General features: G+C 39.6%; 1 protein-coding gene across 1 annotated transcript in view; it reads right to left on the reverse strand.

The window, feature by feature from the left end:
* Positions 1 to 27,324, reverse strand: part of znf407 (zinc finger protein 407) — a 494,954-nt gene that overhangs the window by 430,972 nt on the left and 36,658 nt on the right. Inside the window, exon 4 of the mRNA XM_072570875.1 lies at positions 3,534 to 3,648. Within this exon, the coding sequence (XP_072426976.1) occupies positions 3,534 to 3,648 (115 nt within the window). The remainder of the gene's footprint in view (positions 1 to 3,533; positions 3,649 to 27,324) is intronic.

The raw sequence follows: 27,324 nt of genomic DNA on the forward strand, positions 1-27,324 counted from the left end.
AATGCTAAATCTTAAATTCTGAAGGGGTCAGTTCTCTAAGCATCATGTTGTTTCCTACTCATGTAGTCTCTGCACCACAGGCCTCTTTACCCTTCCCCACAGTTGCTTACTGGCCAGTTTAAACATCAGTGCTTTCTATCATAACCAGCTCAACCCAACACTACAATTATTAATCATTACAAGCCAGAACTTGTACACTGGAAGCCATTTTCAAGATTTACCAGGGCACTTTCTCCTCTGTATTTAAGTGTATTTAACACACTTAATAGTTGAGGTTAATGTAAACCAGGCTAACAGGAAACACAGGCTGGAGAGTCAGAGGTTGTACTAGAATAAGTAAGCATCGTACATTTTAAACAAAATTACTGCAATCAATGTAAACTGATGCTTTGCTACAGGAATTAGGTAAAATAATTATACTGATCTTTCGTCTGATCAAATTTCACAGATTTGCCAATTAGAAAAAGACAGTACAAATTTTTACAGTAGAAAATGCAACAGGACAATGGATGAAAAAGAGTCAAACTTAAGAAATACAAGAAAACCTTGTCAATTTGGATAGTGCATGCTGAATGTTTTTAAACAAACAAATTAATTGTCCTATCATTTTCCTTGAACATGACAGGAACAGAATTCAACAAGGTTAATTATTCATTGAGAGCAACTTCTTCTTAAGCAGCAATTTATCACTTATTTAATTCAATATCAACAGGTGTTGCTTATATAGTAACACGTTGATAAATGGTATATTTTACATCTACCTGGCAGGCCAATTTAACATATTTCCAGTTCCTGACTGGTATTTTGTAACTACTACTATAACTACTTCAGTTTTTGTTACCAATATGTTTTCTCCTAGAATTTGCTACAGATTGAACCAGACATCCAACTGATAAGAAATTAAGCCTGAGTAATAGCTCCCACATCAAGAATCATAAGTTTCATAGGCCATTATTTATTTCCCAACTCGCATCCCTAAAAGAGGCAAGTTCATTACTCACATTGCTTTTCAAAGGAACTTACTATGTGTAGATCGGCTGTCAAACTTCCTACCTCACTACAGCAGTGACTGCACTTCATTAGTTTTAAAGTGCTTAGATGCAGTCTGATGATACAGAGGTACCACAGAAATGCAGATATCTTTTTCTCTGTAAACTCAAATGTATTCACTTTAAACTGATAAGCATTTTTATTGTCACACATGTCCCCCCTTTAAAATTATCTAGGCTGAAAAGATTCCGTGAAACTTTTATCCTTATGCAAAGTGAGAATAAGACTCCTTAACCATCTTTAATATAATCTGTTGAAATAGAGGTAATTCTAAACAAAATCTGCATCACTTTGGGGAGGAATTATGAATGTATGGAGAAAAAGGCAATTAAGCACAAAGTAAATCAACAAAATATATTTGCATTAAAAGGCTTATAAACCTTGAATTTTTAAAACATCTGTAAAATATAGCCATTATAGCAAGTTCGATTAAAATATACTGATCACAAGTATTCTCCCATCATCTAATATTTATTCAGCTGTTACATCACTGCACAATCATCTAAAGAGTTAAGCTATCAAATAATAATTTCAGGGCTCTTTTGTAGCAGTGGTAATGCCCCTACTCCTAAACCAGTAGGCCCAGGTTCAAGTCCCATCTGTTCCAAAGGTGTGTAATAACAAGTCTGAAGAGGGTTGATTAGAAATGTAGGTTAAAAAGAGTTAAGCCATCAACTTATAATTTCAGGGCTTCTGTGTAGCAGTGGTAGTATCCCTACCTTTGGGCTAGAAGGTCCAAGTTCAAGTCCCACCAGCCATGAAAGTGTGTCATAACAAGTCCAAACAGATTGATTAAAAACAATTGTAATGTAAGTTAAACAAAGCATAATTAATGGTATTCGTCACATTAAAATATCAACATCATCTACCACGTTCTTTTTGAGAAACAAACGTGAAACACTAAACACAGAAAAACAAAGATACTTTCTCCCATCCAATTACTTTTCAGCAATTCTTCGTTAATTAACCAACAGATATGCAATGGTTCAACCATTTCTACAGCTGCACAGACATAGCTGCTGACCCTTTTTGGATAATGCGGTATTTCATTTATGAATTTTACAAAGATAAGGGTTAAAGTTTATAAAGTAACAAAAACAGCAGCATGTTTCAAAACAAAAATATTATATAAGCTTTACAACTAAAAACAGACATTGACCACTGATCTCACATGTACGCAATTAAACATTTAATTCAATTTAACAGCAATATGCTGGAAACTCAATGTATTGCACATAAACTCATTAAATTTAAGACTGCCATTGCTGGCAAATCCTTTACGATGAGACATTCCCCCAAAGCTGCAGCTCTTTAATTTGTAAAATGGCTTTGTCTTTATTCTGGATGCTGAAAACAAGAGCAGTCGGATGTTCATGCTCGTTACTCAGATCTCTGCAGATGTGTGCACTGCCAACAATTTAGCATGTAAAGTAGCAGAATTCAAACATCGATTCTGTATTGATTTCAAATTGCTACCTTTGTCCAAATGCCTAAGGTGGTAGTTATTAGCATGAATTCAGACAGTCACAGTGTATGAGCGCAAGGAGGATCCTTTTATTAGGTTTGCTTTTCATAGAAGAAATCCTAAACCTGTAATCATCTAAATGGTTAACAGATGTGACACAGACACAAAAATGTGTTTGTTGAACCTACTCACCACTCATTATTCCATTTACAACAGGCAATAAACAGACTCAAAACATCGTTTATAAATAAATCAACTAATTTTAAAACATTCTTTCAGTTGGGTTTATCTTGGAGATCTTAACATACTATTTCCACTCCTCCAAGTTCTGTAACTGTTTGATTAGCTGAAAGCAGGAAATAAACGGGTTCAGGAAAGCATTTTACACTCATCACATTTTAATTAATAGGAAACAAACTTCACCAAGTATATCATATTCTTTTAATTCATGTTCCCTTTATGTGAGTGAGGTCCCTCACTTACTAATATCCGCAAGGTGTTAATAGTAACATCAACAATCTTTCAGAAATCTATATCTTCTTAATTTACACTGCTATCCAAATTAGATAGTCTTATTTTTTAGTCTTTTCTTAAACAGATCTTGTGCCTTTAGTTCTGAACCTAGCACTGTTTCTCACTATTTACCATTATTTTCCTTTAATCCAAATAATATTATTGTAAAATAAAATAATAATTTGCTCTATTAACTGCTATTTTATTCAGGTATTTCAAACAGTGCAGGTTGAAATAAAACTCATATCGAAATGCTCTCGTTCTCAATCTGCTATAAAGCTAGAAGCTGCCTTTTGTAAATGTACTAAAGCTATCAAAGTAAAGGACAGTCTGCAGCACTTCAGATAAAACGAGGACTATTTCTTGTCTATAATAAAAGCTATATACTAACAAACAGAATATTTTCAAAGTTTTCTGAAACTTCCGGGTTTATAATCATTATTTCAGAAAAATGGTATCCATGACATTCCTTTTGGAAAACAGGATACATTATTAGAGTACTTACCCACATATGTGGCACTTATACTCGCGAACTCCAAGGTGCCGTTTGACATGATTACGAGCATCTCCTAACTGTGCTGTTGCAAAGTTGCAGAGAGTACATCGGAAAGGTTTTGATCCTGAAATTGAAACAAAATTATAAAATTACAAGCACCAGCAGATAAAACCTTAATATTGGACTGCTCAGCACAGTTGGTTTGTCCTTTTGCACTTTACCTTTGGGAGCTGAATTTTAATTCAGCCCAGATGAATTGGCCAAAACCTTTTCTTTATAGTGGCTATTAACCTGCAGCATAAAGTACCAACAATTTTTGGTAAGATTAACAGTATCTATTGGAGAGGATGATTAATATGGGAAAACTGTTCAACCTTTTCGTTAGTACAGGGTCAATAATAATAAGGAGAAAGACAAGAACTCTCGAACGATGGTCAGACAAATATAATCCCAAGATTCTAAATTCACAAGGGGAATCTTCTGAGGTAAATGTTGGAGATTCTTTTTGCACTGAGCCAAGAGAATGCAAAATCACAAGCCAAGCATGACAAAAAACTAATTACCTGACCATTAAGGTTGCTGATTTTTGTCAGAGTCCCACAACTACTGCATCGAGAGCAAAGTTTTGTTGAAGCACTCAGAAAAGGAGTAGAATGATTCTTAATTAACAAAAGGATGAGTAGGGCTCCAAACTCAACTTTTTTGGGGGGGGGGTCGATGTGAGATCACATCCTTTAAATTAACTTAATCATCAATTGAATCAGAGGATGGACCATGGTCATTAATAATTAATTATTTTTAAAAAAGAATGGGCATCTCTCCACCAACACCCTGGAGTTGTAAAAAAAAGAAAAAAAATATTATTATTTTAGAGTCAATTCAACCTAAGGGACAACAAAATATACCTTTAGTCTTCCTCTAATAAGTTACAGAGCCTGCCTTGGGAGTCCTACGTACTATTTTAAGCCTTACAATGAACAGATCATTTTAAAATAATGATACTGCAGTATGAATCTCTCATTCTTTCTCCATATTGTGCAGTATTTCTTTCTGATCTATGAGAGCGCATTAAAATGCTCCATTCCCAACAGTTTACACCTTAGCTATCACACAAACTACTCCAAAATATTTTTTAAGATGTCATAGTATTTCAGAAATAACATGGATATTAGTCTTGCAAAGAAAAAATTATAACTGTATAAGTAATTGGAAAGCCCAAGCACCATATGGAGCTTCACTTGCGCAATGTAGAAGAAACACTTTAACCAACTGCAGTAAAACATCTTCGAAAGTCTCAGCATTGATTGCATATTTGCACAAAACTCGATATTTGTGTTAATTGAGAAAAAGTTTGCACTTAAACTTCCAAATGTAGGTCAGGACTGAGGGGGTGGAACTGGGAAAAGAAAATATTGTGCTTTAGAAAACAAGAAATGTCTCATTGCTACAAACTATTTTGTAATTTCAATATATAGTCAAAAGCAGTTTTCTAACCTATTTTCTCTATCATGTAAATCAGATTGTTCTAAAGTATTGGCGTGAAATCTTGACATTCCTCTGTGCATAACCACTGTGTAAACATGTTGCTTTCGAACTGATTTGCGACTTTGTTAAAGAGGAAACTTGTCCTGGTCACCAAACATTATAAAGGAGAAGTAATGCAAAATTTATTAAGTGAGAATGATTAAAGGACTGAATTCTACATGTACCTTCATCCCCCATTAAAACATAAGAAGAAGCCTGCCTATAGTTGCTGTCCCTCTGTCATAGAACAGTGGGAACAGTGTTATTTGCTTTAAGGCAATCCCTGATGCTGTTGGAAGTCTATCTTGGACAGCTGGCAACCAAGTGATTCACCAGCAGTTTTGTGATCCCAACATTGCCATCTGGAAGTGGTGAATACTACTGTGACTATAAGCTTTTCCTTCTTGCCTAGGTTGGGTTCTAGACAAAAGTGAGGATTGCAGATGCTAGAGATCAGAGTCAAGATCAGAGTAGTGCTGGAAAAGCACAGCAGGTCAGGCAGCATTCAAGGAGCAGGAAAATCAACTTTTCAGGCAAAAGCCCTTCATCAGGAATGAGGTTGAGTTCTAGAGCCTACGTAGAGGGTAAAAAGTGGGCAGTGACGAGTGAAAGATGACCTTGAGGATTAGGGAGTGCCTCCAAAGGGCTCTGTAGACCCACAGAAGAAGGCGGCATCATTGCCTGACATCAGATCGTACAGATAAATCTGTCAAGATTCCTGCATGGCAAAGGGACTTTCCTGCCATGGTAAAAAATCAATGGTGGTGGGAATTGAGGCCCTTAATTTGCTATTAATTAGTGACTAATGGGCATAGGTTTAAGGTGAGAGGGGAAAAGATTTAAAAGGGACCTGAGGGGCAACTTTTTCACCCAGAGGTGGTGCATGTATGGGAAAGGTTGCCAGAGGAATTGGTAGACATGAGTACAATTCCAACAATTAAAAGACATTAGGACAGGTACATAGATACGAAAGGTCTAAAAGGATATGGTCAGTTTAGAAAACTTGGCCAGGATGGACAACTTGGGCCGACAGGTCTGTTTCTGTGCTGTGTGACTCCTAGGCATAAGTCTGGGACGCTCAACATCTCCTCCCATCCCACCCATGTGTCCCCAACCTGTAAGATTTCAGAAAGGTAAGAAGTAAGTGAGTGAGTGCGCATCGCAGAGTTCACTCACTGTATTTTCCATGGCCCCACAACCTTCAAACTTGTTGGCATTCTGCATTATATAGTTTTCAAACCATAAATACAATTTGAAAAATTAACCATTTTTGAATACAAAGATACTTTCAAAAAAAACAAGCTTATGTTTTCATCTTAAGGGTCTAGAAGTGCAGTAGCAGTGTCTCTACCTCTGAGCCAGAGGATCTAGGTTCAAGACCAACCTATCTCAGAGTTGTATCATAATATATCTACACACGTTGATTTTTTTAAAATTACATTTTGATTTTTTAGGCCAAATTAATAATTTGAGGTTTTCGTTAGCTACTCTCTCCAATTTGAAATCACCAGTCAAGGTGACAAAAAGGAGCTCTGACCCCAGGGTGCCTTTACTACTGAGCTGTATCAGAGTAGATTGCCAGTCCTTGAACAGCTGGACCCTGAATTCAGAGATCCTACCATCATGTACAATTCTCCTATCAGTAAACTCATGTGCATTCTACTAAGATGCTGCAAAATAGAATCATAGAATCCCTACACTGTGGAAACAGGTGATTCAGCCCATCAAGTCACACCGAGCATCCCCCCCCCCCCCCCCCACACACCCAATCTTCCCTATCTCTGTAACCCTGCATTTCCCATGGCTAATCCACCTAACTTACAATATGGGCAATTTAGCATCTCTAATTTACCTAACCTGCACATCATTAGACTATGGGAGGAAACCACAGCACCCAGCGGAAACCCACGCAGATATAGAGGGAATGTGCAAACTCCACGCAGACAGTCAACCAAGGGCAGAATCGAACCTGGGTCCCTGGCGCAATGATGCAGCAGTGCTAACCGTGGTGCCACCAAAATGTAAACTATCAAACTGGCTACTTCACAAGAAATATACAAAAGGAGCAGCTTGTTATTTTCTTGTTAGATAGAATTTATTTCATACTAATTTCCTACAGAAGTGGAGTATAGGAAGCGAACTCTAGATATTAGGACCTCATCAAGTGAAGGTATGGCCACGAATTAAAATCAGAAATGTTCATGACGAATGGAATGCAAAGATCTAAAGGTTTTAAAATAGGGGGAAGGGGAAGTCCTTAGAGGGAGGCGTTGCCATATCAGAGGTGAATGCAGATCCAGGGAAATCAAGAGCAAGTACAGTGAAAGAAAGAAACACAAGGAAAGGTAGGAGAACAAATCACTTTAAACCAAAGTTCTATTGTGGTTTTGAAAAATGTGAAACTCTATCAGCCAAATAGTGAACCTCCACTCCTACATCTTTTATTGTCAAATTGCCTACATACAAACATCATATTGGCAGGTGGCTACTAGTTACAGATATATCACCAGTTTCTGAAGTGACATGAAATGCATGAGGCATGTTTTTGCCTTCCTTGCAATCACTCCAGACATAATTCTGTACAACATTACTTGCCTGATATGGATCTCAATTTAGCTTCCTTGGTGTTCAGTTTGCCATCATAATTAAGGGTATATTAGTGTATTCTGAAGAATTCAGCAACTGGAACCAATCCCAGAGATAACACACCAGTGTTAGCAAGATGATAAAGAGTAAATCTTATTTCAAAGGTTCATTCAATGAATCATTGTTTAGCTGCCAGAGCAGGTACTGGCAGCACTATCTTACTGAGGAAATCAGAGCGGTTATAAAGGATTATATCAAAGACACATGGAACAATGAAAACATGGAATGAGGAAAGCTAATAGAATGTTATCATTTATTGCGAGAGGAATTGACTACAAAAGGACGAGGTTATATTTCAATTATACCGGCCATATGTGTACAATATGGTTTCCTTATTTAAGGATGTAAAGGTATTCAAAACAGGTCAAAGAAGGTTCACAAGAAAAATACTGGGAATAGGTGGGTTCTTTTAAGAGAAAAGTTTGAACACACTAGATTTGTATCAGCTGGTGTTTAGAAGAGTGAAGGATCTTGACTGAAACATATACGATAAGATTGAAGATTCTCTTTCCAGACCTCATCTGATAGAGTGGAGAGTGGTAGTGCATCAACCAACCAGCACAGTGGTAGTTTTTATTTTAATTCATTCACGCATTGAGAGCATAGCTGGCTAGGTCAGCATTTACTGCTCATCCCTAGAGGGCAGTTAAAAGTCAATCACATTGCTGTAGGTCTGCAGTCACATTAAGGCCAGACCAGGTAAAGATGGCAGTTTCCTCTCCTAAAGGACATTTGTGAATCAGAGTTAGTTTTTCAACAATCAACAAGTTATCATTAGACTCTTAATTCCAGATTTTTATTGAATTCAAATTCCACCATCTGTAGTGGTTGGATTTGAACCCCCATGTTCCCAGAACATTAACTGGGTCTTTGGATTAACAGTCCAGCATTAATACCACGAGACCATCACCTCCCCATTGTGCCTGCCTCTGGGCCAGAAAGTCCAGCTGACTCTCACCTGCCACAGATGAGTCACAGTGTGTCCAAATCGGTTGATCAAAAATACCCAAGTGCTGTTCCCATCTGCAGTGGTGTATTTTCAAGGTTCTTGTGGCACAGTCTTAATGTCCGATCTCTGAGTCAAAAGGGCTGGGTTCTAGTCCCAACTGTCGGGAGTGTGGTACTGGAAAAGCACAGCAGGTCAGGCAGCATCCGAACAGCAGGAAAAATCGACGTTTCAGGCATAAGCCCTTCATTAGGAATGCCCGAAACATTAATTCTCCTGCTTCGCAGATGCTGCCTGACCTGCTATGCTTTTCCAGCACCACACTCTGATCTCCAGCACCTGCAGTCCTCACTTTCTTCCGGTCCCAGCTGCTTAATTGTTGTGCCATAACATCGCTGAAGAGATTTAGTGAAAATATTTAGAAGGTCATGAGGGACCTTGACAAAGCGCATGTGAATAGGATATTTCCTCTTATGGATGAATCTAGAAATATGGGTCACTGTTTAAAATGAGGGGTCAGCTATTTAAGACAGAGATAAGGAAACTGCTTTTATCTCAAAGGGTCAGGACTCTTTGGAAGTCTCTGTTCCTGAAAAGGTGGTGGAAGCAAAGTTTTTGAATATTTTTAAGGCAGAAGTAGATAAATTCTTGCTGTAAGGGGTGAAAGGTTACCGGGTGCCAGTGAGAACATGGACTAATTCAGATCAGCCATTGTCTTACTGAATAGCAGAGCAGGCTTGTGGGGTCAAGGCTTACTCCTGCACCCAATTAAATTCAAAATACTGTGGATGCTAGAAATCTGAAACAAACACAGAAAATGCTGGAGAAACTTAGCAGGACTGGCAGTATCCGTGGAGAAAGAAGCAGAGTTAAGATTTCGAGCCCAACATAACTCTTCAGAACTGTTCAAAACTTCTTTCTCCACAGCTGCCAGGACTGTTAAGTTTCTCCTGCTCCTAATTTGTGTGTTCTTTTGAGGAAGGGACAGAGAGGAGAAATACAGGAATAAGGCAGTGAAAGTACAAATGTAGGAAATTAATAGGAGGCACAAAGAAAAATTAAGAAACGTTTTCTCAAAGGAAAATAGAGATGAGCAATAAATGCTGCCTCAGCCTGTGAAGTCCATATATTTTAAAAAGTCCCTAATGTTATGCATTTTTAGCATTTCTCAGATGAAATAAATCTCAGAGCGCCAAGGGTCACAGTCCAAATGCCAAAGGCATTGAATCTTGCCAACTAATTAAGGAAACATTCTAAAACAAAATGGCACTCACATACTAATTCTATTATTAATTTGCTGTAGCCTTAGCTCTCCCTATACAATACAAGCTAATGAGATTATGCTTTTTCTCAAAAGGTACCAACCTTCCCTTTAAGTGAGAAGGTCCTGGATGCAAATCTCACTCCAAAGCCTTAAACACAAAACTTTAAGATGACATTCTACTGCAGTACTGAGGGAGTGCTGCACTTTTGTCATCTTCAGACAGAGACACTAAACCAAGACCTCATTTGCCCTCTCAGGTGAATGTAAAAGATCCCTTAGCATGATTTCGAAGAACAAAAGGAGATATATCACTTGTATCTTGGCCAATATTTATCCCTCAACCAAGAACTAAAATAGAATCATCTGGACTGCTGCTGGAATCTTACTACATGCGAATTAACTGCAGCGTTTCCAACATTACAATGACAACACTTCAAGAGTGCTTCAACTGTTTGCAAAGCACCTTGGGATATCCTGAGATTGACTAGGGTGCTTTAGAAATGCCAGATCTTTATTTATTTGTTGGAATGCAGGTTAAAACCAGTCACAAATTATGTATTAACCAAAAATTCCACAAGTTCAGAAGGGTTAATTTGGCACTTAGAAGAAAATGTTACCATGCATAGCTCATTAAAAAAAAATCAATAAAAATTCACAAGTCTTCTTTATATCAGACAAATATGCTACAGTTTTGCAGCATTATGAAAAGGTCTCTGTTTATATCATGAACTATAAATAATACTCCCGTGAAAAAAAAAGATAATTTATCTTTAAGTAATGGATATCTCAGCACATTTTAACACTCCTACATTGATTGCCTACCAATTCCACTGTATATGAAAGTGTTTACAGAACCAATTATAGATAAGAATAAACAGCATACAATTACATTTTAGGAATGACAATGCTAATTACCCAGATAGAAATGCTCACAATTGTTTCAGTAATTTTAAGTGATTTTTAGATGTCCAATTATCTTGTATTTGAGAAAACAAAATGGTGCTAAACATTTTGATGAAAAGTAGGTTATTACAACTGTCATAGTTCCAAGGCTGTACATGCATTCCATTGAGCTATTGTCAAGTGAGTTTAATGTTTACTAATTGATTATTAAACAAATAAGGACTATTAATTTCATTTATTCCACAAAATACAATTAAACACGTCATGCAACCACCTCCTACCCTTTCTAAACACCCATCCCCATCTCTCACTGCCCAAATCAGAGTACAATCTTGTGGCATTCAATTTAAAAGCTCCACTTACAGATCATTCCCAGTTGTCCTTTGCTAATTACAAATCATTATGAGGCCATCAGCTAATCACAATGCATTTTTCAAATCCAGAGCGATTTTGTCACAAACCCAAGAGAAATATTGCATGAAGTATCCAAAATGTAAAATGATGTAAAATGAGGAAAACATAAGTTGAACCAACATGATTTCCTTTATAATATTGTTCAAAATTATGAATGAGAGGGTACATAGGTATGGAATTATTAATTCTCTAAGATTTTCCGCATATCCACTAAGCTACTGACAAAAAAGTGAATGCTCATTCTGAAAACTGCAAGATCTGAGATGTCTCATCAGCAAATACAGAGGTGAATCAGATTCCACAATCTAATCTGTCAGAAACAATATATAACTAAGTATAAATTTTATTTAGTATTTTGTGTGTTAAGAAGACAGAGACATGGTTTAATTTCATTTTTAAAACAAGTTGTTCTTGTAGTCTTAGTATAAGAGAGCAAGGGCCTGTTTGGTTGCATGTGTTTTTAATGAGGTTTTACAATTCAGCAATGAAGAGAATAGGCTGTTTGCAGTTCATTGCATTAAAAAGATGATACATTTAGAAAAAGGTCCTGTTGCTGAGAGACAAGAGTCCAGGGACACACGAGGGAAAGAAAAATCAATTGGGGTGTGTGCCAGAGAAGGACAGCTCCAACCTAATTTTAGTGAAAGTGCTATTTAGTCAAAGTTAGTGCATTTAATTTGCAGTGTGATTCAGAAGCAGCTGAAGAAAAAGCATTGAACGCATGTGCAGTAATTCACCAGAAGGAAACCAGGTGCAGCTGTGCTGGTCTTAGCAAGAAAACAGTGTGCAGTCAGCAGTAAATATTCACAAGCATTTTGGTGTTTGGCATTTTGGCATATTGCTAGAACAAAAGGAATTAATTGAATTTAAAATCTTTCTAAACTGGCTGTCTAGTGTAATATAGTTCACATTTTTATTTCATAGATATTTTACTTGGTGATAAAAGTATACTAACTGTCTCTTGTTGATGTGTTCAGTAACTGATTTCCACGTTTAAAAGCAAAACAAAGTTAGGGTGCATCCAGCAAAGTAGAACTCAGAGGTTGTCTCCAAAGTTGGTAAGTTTAGAACTTAAGAAATAACTTTAATCAGACATCTGTAGAATTTGCAAGAGAGGTTAGAGAGCAATTTTGGAAATATGAGGAAAGTCATAATAATGGAAGAATTCTACAGTAGTATTCCACTGACCCTCAAGTTATTTAGATAAGCGTCAATATCAAAGATCTAAGGAGCAGCTATTCTGGTGGATTCAGAAGAAATTGAAGGAATAGAAAATCTGGGGATTGAAAAGATATTGATTTTAGGAATAAACAAAAGGAGAAAGGCTAGAACCTAAAGCTGCAAGGAAAATAATATGCTTCCATCAGAGTAAGATTGAGCACACTAAAGCTATTGAACATACTTCAGCTAATTATTGGAATTAGTGGGAGACCTATTGCAGTAGTAGCTAACACTTAAAAGAATCTTCAGAAAGGTTGCACCAAGAATACTGAAGGAACAGTGTTTTCCTTCAGTACTAACTAATAACGAAGAGATGGCTCAGGATAGTCTAGAGAAGTCTTCCTTAATTATTGGTTAAGTAAAAGTAATGGAAGCTCTAGACATTTTAACTGTTCCTTTCTTCCTCCAACAAAAGATATAATTAGGATGCATTCCTGAAAATTGATGTCAACATTTTAATTGAAGCATGGGAATCAATGTTAAAAGTGGAATGAGGGCTCATAGTGCCTTCTATACCAGAAAAAAAATTAAAATTTAAAACAATATGTCAAAGCCTTCGAAGTTGAAACACAGTACCACCTGAATTTTCAGTGATTAAATTCCCACATTGATGTGCAGAGCCAGGGAGGCCACTGTCCAAGGTCTATATCAGGGGACCACCTTCTGAGGCTGTTGCTGGTTACTACCTGCTTTGTGGCCAATTTCTGATGGCATCTCTTTCAGAGTCATTAACCACCTTTCTTGCTTGCAGGCAATGCACCCATGATTTGCTCAAACCACTCAGTGGATCTGTGCTTCTTGGCTGACTACAAGGCCTTGGCCTTCGAGCACACCTTCTGACAACCAGGACATTGCTGCCAAACTCCCATCGCACATGAGTGGCACTACTGCAGAATTTTGCAGGCTATGGAAGACAGTCTGCTCTGGGGCACTGCAGTCTACACCGCTGCTTCTGAAGGAGGCGTTGCTGCCGAAAGTGGTTCGAGCAAGCCTTCAGCAGGCCAGGGTGGGTGTGGGAGAGAGGATATTGGGCCCACACGTAGCTAGTGCCTTATAGGTCAGGAGGAACAGTTCCAGCACATCTGCACACCCTGTCAAGGGGAAAGCTGTCAGGCAGCAGCTGCAGCATAGTGAGAGAGCCCAGTTGGTGGTTTGTGGTTCCCTGGTGAAGAGTTCAGACAGTGATGCAGCACAAGGAAAGGCTGTAACTTGAAAATCTGGGAGTTTCAAGTGAGACAAGGAAAGATCGTGCCAAATGGCATTAACTGAGTCAGGTATAGTACTGCATTTAAAAGACATGGGTGCCACTGGTTAAACCAGCATTTGCCTTGTGACTGAATGTCTTTACAGCGAAGCAGTGAGAGTCAACGATATTGCTGGTGTTTAGACTCACCTGTAGGTCAGACCAGGGAAGAATAGCAGATTGCCTTTCCTAAAAGACTTTAGGGTCTGACCTAAAATGGGAATCAGTATCTTTTAACAATTATGAATGTTACAACAGAACATCTTTAGCAGTGCTTTGGAGGTAAATCATGACAAAAGAGGTAGTCAAGGAAATACAACCAGATCAAGATTCAAATTTTATGTCACAAATAGTCAAGGAAAAAATGAATAGATTATGAATAAACTTCAACTTATTATTCATAATCACAAGGAGCCTTGGAAAGATGGCATTCAACTTTAAAGACCAGGGTTAGAACATTGTCAGGAATGTCCTAAAGATTTGGAAAAAGGCATTCCCTTGTTACTATTTGTCATCAGACGTGCCCTTAATGGGTTCAGAGGATTCAATCCTTTTGAACTGATATATTGGCATGAGAAGAGAGGAGCCCTTAATTTAATTTTTTTTAAATCTATAAACCAAAGCTTAGAGATGAAACTTTTGTCATGCAAATTAGCCAAAAAAAGTAGAAAATTGCTTACATGAACAAACTAAGACTAGGTGTATTATCCCCAGTACCCTGACCAATATTTAATCCCTCAGCCAACTTTACCAAAACAAATTTTCAGAAAATGTTTCAGGTGGATTGCTCACATGTTATGCAAGATATGGCACAAACATGGCTATGTAAAAAAACGAATGACACTGAATATTAAAGGCTACAAACTAAACAGAAAGTTACAGGTAGCATTATTAAATTACTGTTTTTGGAAGTTTGCTGTCTATAAATTGGTTGCTATATGTTCTAGGCAGAAGTGGGCACTGCAGATGTTGGAGATTAGATTCAAGATTAGAGTGGTGCTGGGAAAGCGCAGCAGGTCAGGCAGCATCCAAGGAGTAGGAAAATTCAATGTTTCGGGCAAAAGCCTGATAAAGGGCTTGTGCCCTAAACATTGATTTTCCCTGCTCCTCAGATGCTGCCTGACCTGCTGTGCCTTTCCAGCACCACTCTAATCTTGACTGCTATATGTCCTACACTGCAATAGTTACCATAGCCAATGAAATAGTTTTAGGCATATAAAGTGCTTTAGAACATCATGAGATCATGAAAAGCCAATAAAAATACCTTTTACTGCAAAGGTAGCAACACATTGACCTATCTTTCAAAGAAGCCAAGGATTGTGATGGCTTAATTTGGGATGGAGTAAATGTTCAGAGAGCAGTGTGAAGTGACTGATAATCCACAGTGGTTTAAGAGGAAAGAAATATAACCTATACAAATAGCTTAGTGAACTATTTCACCATTCATTTCAACTGCATAATTTTACTTCGCAGCATGCTAACAAAGAAACAAGATTTGTCCTGCTGGAGATAACTTTCTAAATTTTTCATGAAGAACCTTTTACTAAGTAATTCAGATTTCTTAGTGTATATTTTCAGTTTAGAATCATAGGACTCTACAGTGTGGAAACAGGCCATTATCAAGTCCACAACGACCATCTGAATAGCATCCCACCTAGACCCAACCCCTACCCCTGTAACCCTGCATTTCCCATAGCTAACCCAATTAGCCTGCACATCCGTGAACAATATGGGCAGTTTAGCACAGCCAATCCATCTAATCTGCACGTCTTTGGACTGTGGGAAGAAACTAGAGCATGTAGAAGAAACCCACACAGACACAGAGAATGTGCAAACTCCACACAGACAATTGCCTGAAGCTGGAATCGAACCTGGGTGCTGTAAGGTAGCAGTGCTAACCAATGAACCACAGTACACCCCTCAAAAAATTTAGATAGACATGAGCTCTTTTTAAAACTCTCAAGTGACAAGCACTATGTTACTAATGAATAACACAACAGCATTCTAAACTGCTCGCACTCCTGAATAAATACAGCATTCTAATTACAGCAAGCAACAAGTACAACAGTAATGATAAATTTATTCTATTCCATTAAATGTCAGGGAAGCTCAATATTCAAAATGGTTAATCCAGAAAAGTGAAAGTACTGCAGCAGAAAAAAATAAGTAGATAAACAAATAAATGACACTTACTCCATCTTTTAGACTGACATGGCATTGCATGTAGGGCTAGTACTGACTTGGGCCTGTGCTTTTGCTCTGCTTCACATCATCCCAAAACACAAATCATTTCATGTGTTGTGCTTGGCCCAGTTGCTTCCTGTCTGATTCATGCAATGGGTAAAACGCGAATGATGGCTCCTTATCTTGCTGAGGACGAGTGAACATAAGGCTGGCAAGGCAGCCATAGTCACTACAAAACAAGTACACCTAGTTACTTGCAAAAAAGCGAGAAGCCAGTAAGTTTACTCAGATCTTCAGTGGGCAAGCCTAGCTGCAAGATAAATTACTAAATTACACTTTTGATATGGTAAAATGTACCAAGACATTTTACAGTAATGTTAACAAAAAAAATGTGATACCAAGCCACACTGGAGACAATAGGGCTGATAACCAAAAGTTTAGTTGAAGAGTTTCATTTAAACAAGGAAAGTGAGGGAAAAAAGTCTGAGAGGTTCAGAGAGAAAACTATAGAGCTTAACATAAGCAAACAAAGGCACAGCCACAGTAGCAATCAATTAAAGTTTGGAGTAATTAGATAGTCAGAATTGAAGGACTAAATATATCTCGGACAGACAAATGCCTGGAGGAGGTCACAGAAATAGGAAGGGGCAAGCAAGCTAAAAAGGTAACTAAAAGCAAGGATGAGAATGTTTTTTAAAGTCAAGGCATTCCTTAGTAGGCAGCCAATGCATGTACAACAAGAAAACAGAATCTTATACAGGTTAGGATAAGGGTAACAGCTTTGGATGAGCTGTTGTTCATTGAGACAATGGATGCCCAGATAGAAGGAAGTTCTAAGAGTCAAATCTAGATATTTAAAAAGCATTGAAAGCTTTCAATAGCAGATGAGATGATTGGGAGGCATTGGGTTAGATGTAATGTCACTGGACTGGTAATCTAGAGGCTCAGTTAGTGCTGAGGCTTCAAATCCCATCAAGGTAGATTGTTGAATTTGAATTCAATTGATAAATAAGAAACTAAAAACTTGCCTAATGATGACCATGAAAGCATAGTCATCAAGACCACCTGGAAAAGTTCTGCGTTGCAGTATTAATATCCCTACGTCTAAGCCAGGAGGCCCAGTTTAAAATCTCACTTGTTCCATCTGCAATTCCTCCAGAGGTTCACAGGACTATAGGTGACAGTCTTCAGCCAATTGAATTCATGTCAAATGATATCAAGTAGTGGTGAAGGCCCTGAATAATGCAAAGACTATAGGTCCTGACAACATTCTGGTAATAGTATTCAAGAAGAGTGCTCCAGAATTAGCCATGCCCCTAGCCAAGCTGTTTCAGTACAGCAAGTACACAGGCAATAATGTGTAAAATTACCCAGGCATAACACAGGCCAAATCCAACCTAATTACCAGCTCAACAACTTAACTAAATCATCAGCAATTGCAGGGAGCCATTATCAACAGAACAATCAAGATGTATTTGCTCAGTATTAACCTGCTAATTGATACTCAGTTTGGCTTCTGCTGCGCAGCTTGTTACCTCACTGGAGCCTCAATTCAGACATGGTCAAAACAGATGAACTCTGGAGGTGATGACAGTGATTTAAACTTGATTTTAAGAAGCATTTGGCAGAGTGTGGTATGAAGGCGCCCTAGCAAAACTGGTCAATGAAATTGGGGGAAGCTCTCCACTGGTTGGAGTCATACCTAGCGCACAGGTTGTTGGCAACTGAGTCTGACAGTCCCAGGTTTCTTCTTTCTAATCAATCTGTTCAGAGATGATATTACACACCTCTGGAGCAGGCGGGACTTGAACCCACGCCTCCCAGTCCAGGGGTAAAGAACACTAGAGGGCCTCAGTCCCACGTTAATTTTCTAGACCAAAACATCTTCAACTGCTTCAATTACCTTTTCTCGAAGTTTGGGAGAAGATTTGTAGCTCGGGTGCTTGTTGTTGTGGTTCTGTTCGCCGAGCTGGGAATTTGTCTTGCAAACATTTCATCCCCTGTCTAGGTGACATCCTCAGTGCTTGGGAGCCTCCAGTGAAGCGCTTCGGTGCTGTTTTCTCCGGCATTTATAGTGGCCTGTCTCTGCCGCTTCCGGTTGTCAGTTCCAGCTGTCTGCTGACGGGGCTGGTATATTGGGTCCAGGTCGATGTGTTTGTTGATTGAATCTGTGGATGAGTGCCATGCCTCTAGGAATTCCCTGGCTGTTCTCTGTTGGCTTGCCCTAAAATGGTAGTGTTGTCCCAGTCGAATTCATGTTGCTTTTCGTCTGTGTGTGTGGCTAATAAGAATAGCTGGTCGTGTCGTTTCGTGGCTAGTTGGTGTTCGTGTATACTGTCTTCCTGTTTGTCCGATGTAGTGTTTTGTGCAGTCCTTACATTGGATTTTGTACACTACATTAGTTTTGCTCATGTTGGGTATCGGGTCCTTCATTCTGGTGAGTTGTTGTCTGAGCGTGGCTGTTGGTTTGTGTGCTGTTATGAGTCCTAGTGGTCGCAGTAGTCTGACTGTCAGTTCAGAAATGCTCCTGATGTATGGTAGCGTGGCTAGTCCTTTGGTTGCGGCATGTCCTCGTTCCGTTGTCTCTCCCTTAGGCATCTGTTGATGAAATTGCGAGGGTATCCGTTTTTGGCGAATACCTTGTAAAGGTGTTCCTCTTCCTCTTTTTTGTAGTTCTGGTGTGCTGCAGTGTGTTGTGGCCCTTTTGAATAGTGTCCTGATGCAACTTCGTTTGTGTGTGTTGGGGTGGTTGCTTTCATAGTTTAGGACTTGGTCTGTGTGTGTGGCATAACAGACAGACAACAGGACGTTGAACCTATGTCTGTCCAGCAGGTTGACTATTGTTTCTTTGGCTAGGGTTTTGTCGATGGAGGTGAACAGTGCCATTACATCAAATGAGACCATAGTTTCTTCCTTGTCTATGTGTATATTTCTGATGATGTCCAAGAATTCCTGTGTCAATTGTATAGATTGTCTGGATCAGCTGATCAGGTGTTTCAGTTTCTGCTGTAGTTCTTTGGCTAGTTTGTGTGATGGTGTCCCTGGTAGTGATACTATGGGTCTGAGTGGGATGTCTGGTTTGTGCACTTTGGGTAGTCCATAGAATCTGGGAGTGTTGTTGCTTTCAGGTTTCATTCTTTGTAGGTCAGACCTGGTTATCTACCCAAAGTGCACAAACTACCGGACTTGTGCCTCACAAAACACTTCACATTCAACAACCAAATATACGAACAAATCAATGGAACACCCATGGGCTCACCGATCTCTGGACTCATAGCAGAAGCAGTAATGCAAAGGTTAGAACAAACAGTCTTACCACAAATTCAACCCAAACTCTGGGTCAGATATGTGGATGACACCTTTTGTAATTATTAAAAACATAGAAATAGAGAACACACACCAGAGCATCAACGCCACACTCACAGGAATCCGATTCACTAGAGAGGAAGAAAAGGACAACCAACTCCCATTCCTAGACGTGATGGTACAGAGAACACCGAACGGAGAATTCACCACAAAGGTTTACAGGAAAGCCACACACACAGACCAAGTCCTAAACTATGAAAGCAACCACCCCAACACACACAAACGAAGTTGCATCAGGACACTATTCAAAAGGGCCACAACACACTGCAGCACACCAGAACTACAAAAAGAGGAAGAGGAACACCTTTACAAGGTATTCGCCAAAAACGGATACCCTCGCAATTTCATCAACAGATGCCTCAGGGAGAGACAACGGAACGCGGACATACCGCAACCCAAAGGACTAGCCACACTACCATACATCAGGAGCATTTCTGAACTGACAGCCAGACTACTGCGACCACTAGGACTCATAACAGCACACAAACCAACAGCCACGCTCAGACAACAACTCACCAGAACAAAGGAACCGATACCCAACATGAGCAAAGCTAATGTAGTGTACAAAATCCCATGCAAGGACTGTACAAAACACTACATAGGACAAACAGGAAGACAGTTAACGATCCGTATACATGAACACCAACTAGCCAAGAAATGACACGACCAGCTATGCTTAATAGCCACACACACAGACGAAAAGCAACATGAATTCGACTGGGACAACACTACCATTTTAGGGCAAGCCAAACAGAGAACAGCCAAGGAATTCCTAGAGGCATGGCACTCATCCACAGATTCAATCAACAAACACATCGACCTGGACCCAATATACCGGCCACTACAGCGGACAGCTCGAACTGACAACCGGAAGCGGCAGAGACAGGCCACTATAAATGCCGGAGGAAACAGCACAGAAGCGCTTCACAGGAGGCTCCCAAGCACTGAGGATGTCACCTAGACAGGGGACGAAACATTTGCCAGATAAATTCCCAGCTCGGCAAACAGAACCACAACAAACTTTTCTCTAATACAAGATCAAATACCATGCACAACTCCTCAAATACTGAAGCAGTCCATGCTCATATCCAGCAAATTCTGAACAACATCCAGGTTTCCGCCTGATGAGTAGCCTGTAACGTTCACGACAAACAAATGTCAGGCAATGACAATTTCCAACAAGAGAAAATCTAACCATCACCCCTTAGCATTTGATGGCATTACCATTTCTGAAGTCCCCACTATAAACATCCTAGGGGGTTTCCATTGATCAGAAAATGATCTGGAACTACCTATTAAAATACTGTGGCTACAAAAGCAAATTAAAGGCTTGGAATTCTATGATAAGAACTCACCTCCTGTCTCTCCAAAGTCTGTTGATCATCTACTAAGTACAAATAGAGAATGTGATGGAATATTCTTCACTTGCCTGGATGAGTGCACCTCCAATGACACTCAAGAACCTTGACACCATCCAGGACAAGGCTGCCTACTTGAATGATACCCCATTCATCAGTTGAAGCACTCAGTCCCACAACCACTGATACACAGCAACAGCAGTAAGAGACCTTCACCACCTAGGACATGGGCAGCTGATACATGGAGACATCTCTACCTGCAAGTTTCCCTCCAGGCCATACGACCATCTGACTTGGAACTATAACACAGTTCCTTGCTGTCCCTGGGTCAAAAATCTGGAACTCCCTTCCTAATAGCAATCTGAGGGTACCTATACCAGATGGACTGCAGCAGTTAAAGAAGACAGTTACAACCAACTTCACAAGGGTAACTGCAGATTGACTACAAAACTGGCATAGCCAGCAACACCCACAACATGATTAAATAAATAGGAAATGTAGGCAGGATTCAAGTTGGGTAATATCACAGAGGTTGAAAAAGGCAGTCACAGTGATGGCACAGATATCTAAACCAAACATGAAATCAGATGGATTCCTGCCTGAAAAGTGTAACCAGTTGTACATATAATTCAATGAATTACAAACGTTAAACTGAATATTCGACAAATCTGTATGTAGGGAAGGAGTACTTATAGTTAACTGAAAAGATGCTGAATTCAAAGAGAGAAGCTGTGCAGTAAAATTAAACACTAAGGATTGGATCTTTGAAGCCTTCATACAGCACATACTATACCTAGAAAATGGTTAGCTTTAAAATACTATATCATGGGAAACATTGAGGAAGCCAATCAATGAAAAAGGCACACACCCAGAGATTAAAAGGACAATTAGTAAAGAAAATTTTAAATAAAATCAGTCAAGTCAATATGTGAATCTCTTGACGCAAACCAGGGAATGATATCTGTAAGAAAATAAACTTAGCTGGGCTTAGGCATTGATCATTTCCCTAATCATATCAAAAAGCTAAAAATGCAAAGTAAAGTTCAAATTTGTATCATCCATCTCTAGGCCACTTTAATTTCATTGACCTCACTATCAAGGAAGCCTAGATTGTAACGTGTATATTTTCTCAGCCATCCTATTCCTATCTATTCATCAACCACATTTTATTTTCATTGGTTTATCTCCAGAGGAGTACAATGGGGCATTATTTGGTTGGGTGGTGGTTGGGCATTCACAGTTTTGCTGATTTGTGTTTCATGAGCTTTGTCTAACCTCAGTAAATTTCAAATGTGTGAGTTGGTAATTGTTTGATGGGATAATAAAGTGAATATGTGCTGATTGGCAGCATGTAACAAATAGTGCTGTACTGGAGCTTCAACTTTTCACCACACATGCATCAGATTTGGATGAAGGAAAGGAGAATTGCATATCCAGATTTGCTGGTGACATCACGTTTGATGGCATACTAAATTGCACAAATGGAAGCAGTAAATTAGAGGGGCAAAGGCCCCAGTTCTTGTCGCCCAGTTATAGGAAAGACATTATTACGCTGGGGAGGGTTCAGAACAGACATACCAGGATGTTGCTGGGTATGGGAGGTTCGAGTTATAAAGAAATGCTGGTTAGGCTGGGATCTGTTTAACTGAAGTGTAGGAGGTTGAGAGGTAACCTTATAGAAGTTTATAAAATAATGAGGGGTATAGATAGAGTTAATGGTAGTTGTCTTTTCCCTAGGATGGCAGGTTTTCAAGACTAGGGGGCACATTTTTTAAGGTGAGAGGAGAGAAATTTAAGAAAAACATCAGGGGCAAACCTTTTACAAAGAGGAAGGTCCACATGTGAAATGAACTTATTCTGAGCTTCTGACCTGCTCTTTTAGCCACTGTATTTATATGGCAAGTTCAGTTGAATTTCGGGTCAATGGTAATCTCCAGGATGTTGATAGTTCCCCGAAACCCAAGATTCCCTCTCATACTAAAAATCTGTTTATCTCAGCCTTGAATATACTAAATGACCCAACCTCGACAGTTCTCACCAGTAAAAATTCCACAAATACGGCGAGATGACATTCCTCCTCATCTCTGTCCTAACTGGGTGACCCCTTACTCTGAAATTATGTTTTTTTGATCCTAGACTCTCCCACAGCACCCAGCAACTGCCTGTCATCTCTAAAAATCTTATAAGTTTCAATAATGTCATCTCTCATTCTTGTAAACTCCAGCGAGAGCAAGGCCAACCTACGCAACCTCTCCCTGTGATAAGTATTCCACACCTGGAATGTATCCCATTTATACGCCATTCCATTTGAAATAATGGTCAACATTCCATTTGCTTTCCTTATTCCCTGATGAACCTGGATGCTAGTCTTTTAGGATTCATGCATGAGGGTTCCCAAATTCCTATGTGCAATATCTTTCTGCAGTCTTTCTCCATTTAAATAATATTCAACTTCTCTCTTCTTCCTGCCATAATGCATAATCTCACACTTTCCCCACATTATATTTCATTTCCTGATTTTACCTATTCACTTTATCTCACTTCATCCCTCCATAGATACCTTGTGTCATCCTCATCATTTGCCTCCCTACCTACTTCAATGTAATTTGCAAACTTGGCTGAAGTACACTCACTTCCCTGTTACAAGCCATTAACATTTTAATATCTGTAAATAACAGTAGCCCAAGGACTGATCCCTGTGGCATTCCACTAGTCACAGGCTGTCATTTTCAAAATTACTCCACTTATCCCAATACTCTGCCTTCTATTCATTGGACAACCCTCATCCTTGCGAATACACTAGCCCCAACACCATAAACTCTTAAAATATGAAGTCGCCTAATGTGTGGTATCTTACCAAACGTCTTCTGAAAATCCAAATATATTACATCCACTGCTTCCTGTATATCAATTGTGCCTGGGACTTCTTCAAAAGAATTCTAGTAAATTTGTCAGGCATGATTTCTCCTTTTACAAAACTATGCTGACTCTGCTTGATCATATTGTGTGTTTCTGAATGTTCTATTACATTGTTTATAATAGATTCTAACATTCCCTCAAATAACACGTCCACCTAGCTGGCCTATAGTTACATTATTTTTAATTTCCTTCTCTTTTTGATTAAGGATGTTACCTTGACAGTTTTTGAATCCTCTAGAACTTATCCAAAATCTACAGATCCTTGGAAGATTACTACCAGTGCATTTACTATCTCTGAGCTAACACTGTTAGATGAGTAACCAGTTAATTTCCCAAATTGGCTGCCTAACACTCAGTCTGCCAAAGCTCAGAGTAACTTTTCTCATGCAATGTTCCACTCTTCACCGAATTATTTATGCAACCAGGCTCTTGGGTATTTTTCTCATGATATCACATAGGCAGAGAGGTGGAAGCATTTGCAATGCCAGGACGCTACAGCTTTCATGCCTTTGGTATCACAGTACAATACAAACCAGACTGTAGGACACAGATATCTCGACTCTGGTAGGACCAAGTGATTGACTGACAGTGGCCAACCTCTGGACTGAAATTGGTAAAAGCCCTTGACTGACTATGGTGGTAACCCTGATTGACAATTAACCCCCTTTTTCCCCATTTGCACACATGTAGCCATTGCTATTGGCCCATGCAGTATGTTTGCCATGTAAGCTGCTTGCATGTACTACAAGTGTGACTTTCACACAGCATATTGCCATACTTCAATGTGTTCATTCCCTTCACTGATCAGTGCTCATCACTGTGACACACTACCTACCTCTCCTTCTTTGCTAAAAAGCAATGCAAGCCGCAGAGGCTGGCAATCTGTAACAAAGCATTAAAAACTGTGTGCTAAGAAAGCAAGCAGGGAGCAACAAGATGCACCCTGTGCAAATGCATGAGATGTGTGCCAAGAGATCTGCAAAAGCATGCAAGTCATGCATATCACTGAGCTCCAAAGTAAATTGTTAAAAGGCTGAATTGGTGTGTTGAATGGTCCAACAGCAGATATGAGAACATGGTGAGACTGGTCAGCTAATGCTGACTTGTGTGAACAAAGATTCGATGAAGGTGGCGGCAATGAAACATTACTGGGAAGTCAAAGAGTCATAGAGATGTACAGCATGGAAACAGATCCTTCGGTCCAAACCGTCCATGCCGACCAGATATCCCAACCCAATCTAGTCCCATCTGCCAGCACCCGCCCCATATCCCTCCAAACCCTTCCTATTCATATACCCATCCAAATGCCTCTTAAATGTTGCAATTGTACCAGTCTCCACCACATCCTCTGGCAGCTCATTCCATACACGTACCACCCTCTGTGTGAAAACGTTGCCCCTTAGGTCTCTTTTCTATCTTTCCCCTCTCACCCTAAACCTATGTCCTCAGTTCTGGACTCTCCCACCCTAAGGAAAAGACTTTGTCTATTTATTCTATCCATGGCCCTCATAATTTTGTAAACCTCTATAAGGTCACCCCTCAGCCTCCGACACTCCAGGGAAAACAGCCCCAGCCTGTTCAGCTTCTCCCTGTAGTTCAGATCCTCCAACCCTGGCAACATCCTTGTCAATCTTTTCTGAACCCTTTCAAGTTTCACAACATTCTTCCAATAGGAAGGAGACCAGAATTGCATGCAATATTCCAACAGTGGCCTAACCAATGTCCCGTACAGCCACAACATGACCTCCCAACTCCTGTACTCAATATTCTGACCAATAAAGGAAAGCATACCAAAAGCCTTCTTCACTATCCTATCTACCTGCGGCTCCACTTTCAAGGAGCTATGAACCTGCACTCCAAGGTCTCTTTGTTCAGCAACACTCTCTAGTACTTTACCATTAAGTGTATAAATCCTGCTAAGATTTGCTTTCCCAAAATGCAGCACCTCACATTTATGTGAATTAAATTCCATCTGTCACTTCTCAGCCCATGGGCCCATCTGATCCAGATCATGTTGTAATCTGAGGTAACCCTCTTCGCTGTCCACTACATCTCCAATTTTGGTGTCATATGCAAACTTACTAACTGTACCTCTTATGCTCGCATCCAAATCATTTATGTAAATGAGAAAAAAGTAGAGGGCCCAGCACCGATCCTTGTGGCACTCCACTGGTCACAGGCCTCCAGTCTGAAAAACAACCCTCCACCACCACCCTCTGTCTTCTACCTTTGAGCCAGTTCTGTATCCAAATGGCTAGTTCTCCCTGTATTCCGTGAGATATAACCTTGCTAATCAGTCTCCCATGGGGAACCTTGTCGAACGCCTTACTGAAGTCCAAATAGATCCCATCTACTGCTCTGCCCTTATCAATCTTCTTTGTTACCTCTTCAAAAAACTCAATCAAGTTTGTGAAACATGATTTCCCACGCACAAAGCCATGTTGACTATCCCTAATCAGTCCTTGCCTTTCCAAATACATGTACATCCTGTCCCTCAGGATTCCCTCCTACAACTTGCCCACCACCGACATCAGGCTCACCGGTCTATAGTTCCCTGGCTTGTCTTTACCGCCCTTCTTAAATAGTGGCACCACGTTTGCCAACTTCCAGTCTCCTGTGACTATCGATGGTACAAATATCTCAGCAAGAGGCCCAGCAATCACTTCTCTAGCTTTGCACAGAGTTCTCGGGTACACCTGATCAGGTCCTGGGGATTTATCCACCGTTAACCATTTCAAGACATCCAGCACTTCCTCCTCTGTAATCTGGACATTTTGCAAGATGTCACCATCTATTTCCCTACAGTCTACATCTTCCATATCCTTTTCCACAGTAAATACTGATGCAAAATATTCATTTAGTATCTCCCCAATTTCTGTGGCTCCACACAAAGGCCTCCTTGCTGATCTTTGAGGGGCCCTATTCTCTCCCTAGTTACCCTTTTGTCCTTAATATATTTGTAAAACCCCTTTGGATAGTAATAAAGCAGTTGAAGGATGGCAAACTACACCCACCAGCTACCCACTCTGACTTGCATAACAGGAATCTATGCCTTCTTTATAGAAGCAAATTACTGCGGATGCTGGAATCTGAAACCAAAAGAGAAAATGCTGGAAAATCTCAGCAGGTCTGGCAGCATCTGTAAGCAGAGAAAAGAGCTGACGTTTCGAGTCTAACTGACCCTTTGTCAAAGCTGCTTTGACAAAGGGTCAGTTAGACTCGAAACGTCAGCTCTTTTCTCTGCTTACAGATGCGGCCAGACCTGCTGAAATTTTCCAGCATTTACACCTTCTAGTTTCTCGGGAAAAAAATCAGAATTGGAAATAGCACATAAATAAGATGATTTGGGGATTTACAGAGAAGAACTTACATGGAAATAAGTTAGTTGCACTCAAAGGCAAAATTCTGAAGAAACTATTTAAGGCTCAAGGGGGAGATCAGAAAAATGTTAATCAACTTTGAGATTTTGATTTTTCTATTCTCTTTGTGCTACCCTACCTTCCTGATCACTGTTCATATCATATGAGGAAAGGCAAAATTCTGTCCTTCATCTCTTCCTTCCAAGTTGTAAAAACTACATTATGTTTCTCAAGTCTTTTTTTATAGTTAAGACCTCCTGGAAAAGGCATAAAATTATGAGAAGTAGGAGCAGAAGTAAGCCATTCTACCCCTCTAGTCAACTCCATCATTCAAACAAGATCACAGCTAATCTAATAGTGCCCATAACTCCACATTCTTGCTGACATCTCAAAATCCTGGACTCTCTTGTCAATCAAAAATTTGCCTTATGCGTTTGACTTAGCTACATTTGG

The sequence above is a fragment of the Chiloscyllium punctatum genome, chromosome 5 (genome assembly GCF_047496795.1).
Source record: "Chiloscyllium punctatum isolate Juve2018m chromosome 5, sChiPun1.3, whole genome shotgun sequence".
NCBI classification, from domain to species: domain Eukaryota; kingdom Metazoa; phylum Chordata; class Chondrichthyes; order Orectolobiformes; family Hemiscylliidae; genus Chiloscyllium; species Chiloscyllium punctatum.